Source organism: Hydra vulgaris, chromosome 08 (assembly GCF_038396675.1).
Source record: "Hydra vulgaris chromosome 08, alternate assembly HydraT2T_AEP".
Lineage (NCBI taxonomy): Eukaryota > Metazoa > Cnidaria > Hydrozoa > Anthoathecata > Hydridae > Hydra > Hydra vulgaris.
In genome coordinates this window covers 14,162,073-14,171,207 of record NC_088927.1, presented here as the reverse complement: position 1 = coordinate 14,171,207, position 9,135 = coordinate 14,162,073, and the positions used below count along the sequence as shown (strand labels likewise).

The 9,135-nt window shown below is 30.2% G+C and overlaps 1 protein-coding gene across 1 annotated transcript; it reads right to left on the bottom strand.

Moving 5' to 3' along the window:
- Nucleotides 1–7,451: 7,451 nt before the first annotated feature.
- Nucleotides 7,452–7,901, bottom strand: LOC136083042 (uncharacterized). The gene has a single exon (XM_065802450.1). It carries the CDS (start codon nt 7,899–7,901, stop codon nt 7,452–7,454), a length of 450 nt encoding a protein of 149 aa, XP_065658522.1.
- Between the last annotated feature and the right edge of the window lie 1,234 nt (nt 7,902–9,135).

Genomic DNA, 9,135 nt, shown 5'->3' with positions numbered 1-9,135 from the left:
TAAAAACAAGCTGAACATACAAACGCAAGTACACACACATAGAAGCACAAACACACGTGCACAATGCGCGCACGCGTTCATTTTTAATAAGTCAAAGAATAACTAAACCGAAAAAAAATGTTTGCGTTGTTAACAATATTCTTAAAAAGTTTTTGGTACTTATTTATAAATAATTAATTAATGAATAATTAAAGCATAATACATAAATAAACTCATAAACAAGACATAAAATATTAATAAATTTTGAATTTGTAGAATACTGCTCGATTACATAAAAAAAAATCTCTTGCAACCTGAATTGTTTGAAACTCTAAAACTCAAAGGTAAAAATACATGAAAAAAATACATGAAACGGCAAATTATATATTTTTTAGAAATTGTCAAACGTTAAATTTATTTTAAAATAGTAGTAGGCGATCACTTGCCATGTGCATGTCCCTGGTAAGTGATCAAACGTGAGAGTAACAAGTTGATAAAATATTTTTTGTAGTATTCTTAACTAGACTTATGTTCACCGATATATTTTAAGTTTCATAGTATTATCTCTTAGCGTTCAAAAACTATGACCATATAAAACTTGCAGCTCCCTCAAATTGAGAGGGGTTTAAACTTTATGTGGTCATAATTTTTAAACGCTATAATATTTTACTATGAAATTTAAAATTTATCGATAAATATAAGTCTAATTAAAAATAGTACAAAAAATATTTCATCAACTTGTCGCTCTCACGTTTGGGGCAGGAAGAGGCGAAAATTTTGGGGCTTTTTTTTTTTCCAAGCTCCAATCATCGCAATTTTTTGCAAAGTATCCTTATTTGACATAAGTGTAAAACATATAAATGTTTGGAGCTTACTCCATGTCTGAAAGTTTGCTATCTTAAAGACCAAAAAACGATGGATCCGCCAGTGTCACTTGCCCTTTAGCGAGGTGGATTCAATGAACCTAAATGGTTATTTTGATTTTGGTTATTAAGAAAAAACTTTTTTGTTTTGTTTCTTTTTTTAAATATTGGGTTGCGTAATTTATAGAGGATCGTGTATTAACAGAACTGCACTACCGTCCATAATTACTCAAATGACATAAACATTTTTAAAATGCTTTAAAATATAAAAAAATTTTAATGTCATTTTTCCATTATTAGATATAAAAATTATTTATTTATAAAGCATTAATAAATATAAAAGCATTTTGAATAAAATGCTTTTATAAAAGTTATAGAAATAATAAAAATGCTAAAGTGGGAAAAAATAAAATACAAAAAAAAAACCAACTTTGAATGGAAACGTAAACCTACGTGTCAAAGTTTTAAATCTTTGTTTTCAAAAGAAGGTTGTTTCTTTGAAGAAAAGATGTTGAACGTATGACAAAACAGTGTGTATTACTTACTGTAAAAAACATGGTCAATGTAGTGTTAGGGGGGTTGACTGCTTTGGTCGGAATACAATAGATGACATTGTAAAAATAGAGGGATAATCGATAAAAGTAGTTTCTTTGACATTTAAAAATTTCATGCTACACTTTTGGAAGGATGGGTTAATGAAAAGTTTTTCATTATTTTAAAAGAAAACGACTTAAAGCTTAAATCCAAAATATATTTTTCAAAAAACTTCGTAAGTTATTTGACTGAGTTTGAAAGTTATAATTGATGAATTTAAGTAATGTCAAAAATAATGCCTAATGATGCCAAAGGTGTGGAAATCATCTTTTGTATCATTAGGCATTAGTTTTGACAATATAAAAACTTATTAGTTAGCGACATAAAGTTGACTTCAACAAATTGGATAAGCCCTTAAGTAAAAGGCGGTTATTGACGCTAATGTTGAATAAATAAACAAGTAAATTATAAATATATAATTTATATTATAAAAGAAGCGTAAATATATGTATCTAAGTATGTTGATTATTTTGATATTACTGTCATTTTTCAAGTTCTTAATACAGCCATCATGTTTATGACGAGAGACATTTAGATTGAGGTGGTTTTTTTGCTATTTAGTTCTGATAATTGTTAGTTTAAGACCCCTATATCGTTTATTGAGAAACCGAAGCGAGTCTAACTCTTTAGACTGTTTTTACATTTCTTGATTGGTGCGTGGTCTTGCATTTTACCACATTTAACTCTTTTAGCCAATACTTGGTCTAATAATAAGTTGAGCAGTAAGTGAGCTGACAATGCTAAGGATTTCGGTGTCATCGATGTGAACTTTACAAATATTTCTGCTTGCTACATTTAGTAGGTCATCGGTTAACCAAACAATAAAACTAGACTTTAGACTGGTTCTTTTGGAACGTCATTAGTCACGGGAGGCCAATTTGATAAAGTTACACCAACAATGACTTAATTTAAACCTGTTAATCAAGAGTTTTAAATGTATCATAAGATGAGAGTTTCAATAGAGTGGACTTAGAGACTAATTTTATGCTTTCCATGCACAGTGCTCAAGAATTTATATATAAAAACAGTATTTTAGTTGGCTGGTTTTATAATAGAAGTAACATCATAACAAATACTTATCTTAAAAAAGTACTACTTTAGATTTGATATATTATGTAAGCATCCTATTTGAAGACTTAACAAAAAGTTAATTATTTTAAACTATAAATATATTTCTTGAAAAGGCAATTTTAGCTTTATAATAATGCTGAGTCATTTCTATAGACTGTATTTCTGAATTAAATACACCTGGTAGAAAGACCAAAACCCGGCCAAGGCCGAAATTAGGAGTGTCTAAAAGTAACTCATACTTGTAAGCAGGGTTGTGGAGTCGGAGTCGGAAAATTTATACCAACTCCGACTCCAGCTTAAAAAAAAACTTTCAAAGTTTCATAACTTTCATATGAATTTTATATATGTTGTTCATTAAAACATTTTATGTTCAGTCAGTCTAAAGCTTAAGTATCAATTTCTAGCCCTCAAATTGTTACAAAAATTTAAGTCCCAGCTTGCTCTGATAACTGTAGGATGTACAGACATAATAAGAATAGTAGTAATAGTTTGCAACAACTGTAGGGCTAGGAGTTTGATATGTTAATTTAAGACCTTCAAAACAGTGATGAGCAACAGGGTGTTTTGCTGCTTATCACGGAGAATCAAAAATTACCTCCCCTGTGCTCTCCTCCACCATCTCTTATACAAGATAACTTAATGACTTACACTGTCTGACACTGTGCTTAATATTCTTAGTAGAAAGTTAGACGTGCTAACACCTAACAGAAAACAGCTGCTTCACAGAACAGAAAGACTGTAAGTATTCCATTAACTTTGCATTATTTATTTGTAAAGTGATAGTACATGAGAAATGACTACTATAGTACTTGTGTTTGGCTTTGTTATCTCTTTTACTTTGTTTATTACTGCACACACAGAAAGAGGATAAGTTCCTATATATATTTTCATTATTCACTATAATGTAGCCACCCGATCATGTAGGACATTATAAAGAAGTGCTGCTTTTTATGGTTGTGAATTTACCACATAGGTTCAGGTGTAAAACCTCTAATGTAGATGTGCAAAAAGTGCAGCTATTAATTTTAGACACCAGTTATTTATCAAACTTGTGTAAAGTAGAAATGGCCCAGTTATCCCAGGCAACTAGATTCTAGCTTTTATTTTACTTCACAGTTTATTCGGAAAACCAAATGTGTAATCTGATTGGTTGCTAGGGGCAACTAAGCCAATTGAGTATGACACTGCTAGTTAAGCATAAGGGCAAGTTGGGCGACTAAAATATCTTACAAACTACGCATCAAAAGATAGGTATATATAATGGTAATACAATGCGCATCAAATGGTTATTGGCGTTCAAGTGAGATGGCGTTCAAGTGAGATGCACGGCGTTCAAGTGAGATGCGCGGGCACCTTTTTTATTTTGGACCAAAAGAATAAAAAAATGTTTTTACTATATTGTGTTTTGTCCGTACCAATAAGGAGCGTTATTTGCAAGTGGCATTGCCGCTTCAATAAAATAGAGAGAAAAAGTACTATTAGAAAATAAGATTCTCTTGGCAGCTGTTTATGTAGACCCAATACATCGAATACTTCTTGATGATCATCAAATGACTAAAGGAAAAAAAGCTCTGTTTTAAATAGCTGTAAGAATGAACAAGTTGCAGAACTGTCAGGAACAAGAGGAATTGGGTCAAACTGCCACATCTTCAACATCATCTACTTATGAAGAGTTTGATTTTGAGAAATATTTGGACCATAAAGATTGTGCAAAACGTTTCCGCATAGAAAAAGAGTCATCCCTATCAGAGAACACTCCCAGTAAATTTCAGCACAGTTTTTCATGTGCATTAAAATTAGTGGAACAATTTGTCCGATCATCAAAAATAACAGTACTGTAAGCAATTGAAATGTATCCTTAAATAGTCAGAAAAGTTTCCCGAGTGGTTACTGCTTTGCCACCAACTCAAGTTATTGTGGAGAGGTTGTTCTCTGCCCAAAAAAAATAAGATCAGATTTGAGAACATCCATGAAGGAGGATCTGACGCAGGCAATACTTTTTCCGAGGACTAATTTATAATTTTATTAATGACTGCATAAGAGTTTATAATAATAATAATAACAATAATAATAATAATAATAATAATAATAATAATAATAATAATAATTGAAGCTGTGTTCTTGAGAGTCTCAAGAAATAATCTAACAACAGTAAATGTTACATATAACCAGCGTTTTTTTCACTTAATTCATTAAGTTTATTTCTAAAATTAATCACTGAAATGGAAGTGAAAACATGACCTTTCAAACGATTCCAATTTTCAACTATACGGTTCGTGAAGAAATAATGTCTCGGCAAGATTTTTGGAATATACTGCCTTCTCAACCTTTGATTGTGCCCTCTGGTTAGCCTAACCAATACTTCTGGTTCACGATGCAAATTGATAGTATTATGTTTGTTTAGGGCTTTATACATTTGGATAAGATCACCGTTTTCTCTTCTAATTAATAGATTTTGTAAGTCCATTTTGTTTAACCTTTGCTCCTAACTGTCTCCTTTTTTTTTGTAGCCAATTTTTGTAGCTTTTCGTTAAATCCTTTCGATTAAGTCTATGTCCCTAACAAAATATGGATTCCATACTTGAAAAGTATATTCCAAGTGCGGCCGAACGAGTGACGTATATAACAATTTTGTTGATGTTACATCTGGATAGAGAATTGCGTGTTTACCATAACCAATTTTTGATTCACCTTACTTACCATCTTTTCAATATGGTTTTCCCATTTTAAATTGTCCGAAACATAAACACCTAGGTCTCTTTCCAATTTCGTTACTACTAGTTCATGTTGAACTGTATCTGATTCTGTAGGGTCATATTTTAAATTATACGTTTTTTTTGGATTATCTCAACCAAAATGTATGATTTTACGTTATCTTTATTAAAACTATATTAAAACTTTATTAAAATTCTCTCATCAAGCAAGTCTAGAAAAAATTAGGCCATTTCCGAAAGCTGGATCAAGGAAGTTCATTAAAGGACGTAAGCGTCAGCGTACCCGAATACTCACAGACACCTCTGTTCGAAATGAACTAAATAGGCTTCAGGAAATGAAAAAAAAGTCTCAGTCAAAAAAGAAAAAATATGAAACGCAAAATAAGATCTTCATGACAAGGAAAAGAAAACTTGATCTTGAAAGTTATGAAAAAAAGTCTCAGTCTCAGTAAAAAATAACATTTTTTTCATTGATTTTTTCTTTTAAGAAAGATAAATTCGTAGTAAAATTAATAATAACTTTATTTGTATTTATTAATGACATACTTTTGACGACTTAAAAATAATTCTTACACATTTATGGTATAAGTTTGATCTCAGAACATGCATACACACATAGGATCAAGGTTGCATATAGGTAGGATCATGGGAGCATACTGGTATGCACCCATGATCCCAATTGAGGGTTCTTAGTTTTTATAATTTTAAATCTACTTAAAATATTCTGGTAAAAAAAAGATTATTGAATTATAATAAGGTATAAGTTTGCTATTATGTACTGTTACTTTAGAGATCGAAATGAAAACATATATTCAGTAAATTGGCCTGATAAATTTTTAGGATCATGGGTGCATACTCTCCCCTATAACATGCATCGCATAGCAAATTTAGTTGTTATTTTATTGCTTAAGTTTTACTTTGGTCTCTACCAACTATTGTTATTTACTTTGTCTACTATTAAAATATGGTCTTCACTTAGTAAACTTTAATTATTTAAAATTTGCTAAGTTGATCACTAGCTAATAGTTTAAAAAGAAACTTGGTGTCGCAATCAAGTTAAGAATAATTTTATTTTCTGATCAAATTGCAAAATTTGTTTGCACCAATAGCTATTATGATTTTGTTATTTTTGTGTAATAGCTAATTGTCTTTGCAACAAAAGTCTTTTCTTACAGATTTTGACTATTTTTAACAATGCTCTAGAAAAACATCAGCGACAGGTAAATTTGTTTGTAGTATTAATATTTAATGTTTTTACTTCTTTTATCATGTCGTAATTTATTATTTTGAAAACCACAATCTGTCATGATTTATATTTTATATGCAAATATCTAACGTAAACTTTAAATTATGCAAATTATTAAAAATTATATCAAATTAAAGACTTACTTTTACTTAAAAGATTTATTGCGACAGTACTTGCCGCAATTCCAAAGGTCTATAGATATTATATGAATATCATATAGAAAGATATTATATATTTTAACAAACGAAAAGGAGAGAGTTTTTAAAAAGCTATTTAAAATTTCTAAGTACATGAATACATTGTTAGAAATTTGTTGCGCATATGTCATGATAGAGTTCAAGGTTTTAATGTGCATAGTAATAAATTAAGTGTACGCATTGAAGAGACAACTTTCTTTTTTATAGAAAAAAGTCCTAACAACAGGGATTATATTTTTCTAGATATTTCTGGATTTTTCTCAACTGTTAGTTTCTCCGGATAGCCAAAACGTTTTCCATACATATACAACTAGACCTACAAGCAGCCGCGGTTAGCCGCTAGCCATCACCAAGCACTGCTTTATTTTTAAATAAAGCAGTGCTTGGTGATGAAAAAGCCTCCAGCTGTAAAAAATGCCTTCGCCAGCTATGAAAATAAGTAGCCATAGCCAGTCGTTACAATCATAGTTAGTAAACTGATTTTAATCTTTAAATTAGTTTATGTGCAATTTTTGGCATATAATTTTATCATATCACTTACAAATCGTTTCGTAATATAGAACTTGGTTTAACCATCTCGTGTTAAAATACGTAAGCCTCATTTTCGAATACTTAATTTTCGCGCTATAAGAAAAAGTCGCTTGCAATCCAAAAACAGTAGTCATTGTTTATCATAAAGAAAAAAGGAAAAGTTGCCATCTGTGCAATTTAAATTTTAAAATGAAAAGAAAATATTATATATATATAAATATATATATATATATTTTTAATAAAAATATATTATTTTTTATATGAAAAAACACCACCATCTCAATTTTGCTCTGACGCCTTTCATATGCGACTGTAAAAATTTTAAATCAATTTCTTGTAGTTTTAGTTTAATGCGATCAATCAAAACTTGCTCTGTTGAAGTTTGCCAATCTCCCTCGTAAACCTTCTGTGCCAAAAGTCCCCAAAAATTTTCAATTGGTCGTGCTTGAGGCACATTTGGGGGATTGGATTCTTTATCAACGTAATAGACATATTTGTCCATCCAATTTAGAGAATCTTTAGAATAATGAGAACTTGCTAAATCTGGCCAAAATAAATAGTTAAAGTCTCCATGATACTTGTGAATAAATGGAAGAAGTTGTTTTTCTAAACATTCATTAATATAGATTGATGAATTGATCGCTACAGACTTGGAAGTGCGAAACAATGGCTCGGACATACCACGGTCAGATATGGCTATCCACATAAATCATTTTTTTGGAAATTTCTCTTTTCCTATAAAACGAACATTTTCTGGGCATGTCTTTATTTTGTTTGTGTAGTATCCAGAATTTCCAGGCTTGTTGTCCCCTGTAAAACAAAAGTATTTTTCGTCATCGATGACTAAAAGCGATTTTGTGTTATAGAGTTGGTTAACTAGTTTCCTGCTTCTTTTCTGTGCCTTTATTTGTTGTTCTCTAGTGTATTTTGGAGTCTTTTCACGTTTTCTATATTTAATATTCGTTTTTTTAACTGACGACCAATTGTCGATTAATTTACACCGAATTTAATACCTATTTTTCTCTGACTGACCCCTTTTCGATTGTTGACAAGTCTCGTTAATTCGGCTTTCTTTTCTCTAGTCCAGGATGTCGGACGACCAGGGTGCTTTTTATCAGAAAACGATTGAACAGTTTCAAGTCTTTTTAGGTTATCATATATTGTACTTCGAGCAAATCCTTCCTTTTCAAAATGATTTACGATTTTTTTTTTTTTATATTAGGTTTATTTACAAAAAACATTTTTAATCGCTTTCGAAAAGATTCTCGTTCAGCTGCATTTAACCTCATTTTAAATAATTGTGTTTCAAATAATAAAGTTTATATTTTATAGAACGTTTTTGCCTACGAATAAAACCACAAAAACTAATTATTATGCTCAAATACTGAAATTAGGATTTGTCCGATAACTTCCGCATCACCCGTTAAATCATCATTTTGTTCATATTTCTTTTTTTAGATCGGCATTTTTTTAAATAATTTGGCTGAAATAAATAGGAAATACAGTGGTTTTCATAAATTTAGACGCACTCATATTTGAGAATAGAACTTTTTAGTTTTTTAACGATAAAACAATAACAAAAAAAGATTTCGATTTAGTTTTTTTTCTATTTATTATATAAATACATACAGAATACAAAATTTTTAAAAATTGACAAAAAAAAATACAAATACTAAGTAATAATTAGGTGCGACTTTATGGTATTAAAAAAATAAGACAAAAAAAAATTATTCATAAATTTAGACGCATGATACATTATAAGGCGTAATTTATGAACCAATAAATATTTTGTGTATCTGCCTTTTGCTTTAATACAACTAAGAACTCTTCTAGACTTAACAAGATTTTTGCACATCGCTTCTGGGACCCTATACCAGGTCTCCTTAAGGACATCCTTCAGCTGGCCAAGTGTGGAAATTTGAACCTTTCGCCAATTCTTG

What these genes read in the sequence shown, in the direction of transcription:
- LOC136083042 (XM_065802450.1), bottom strand. Translation starts at nt 7,901, where the DNA reads ATGTGGATAGCCATATCTGACCGTGGTATGTCCGAGCCATTGTTTCGC.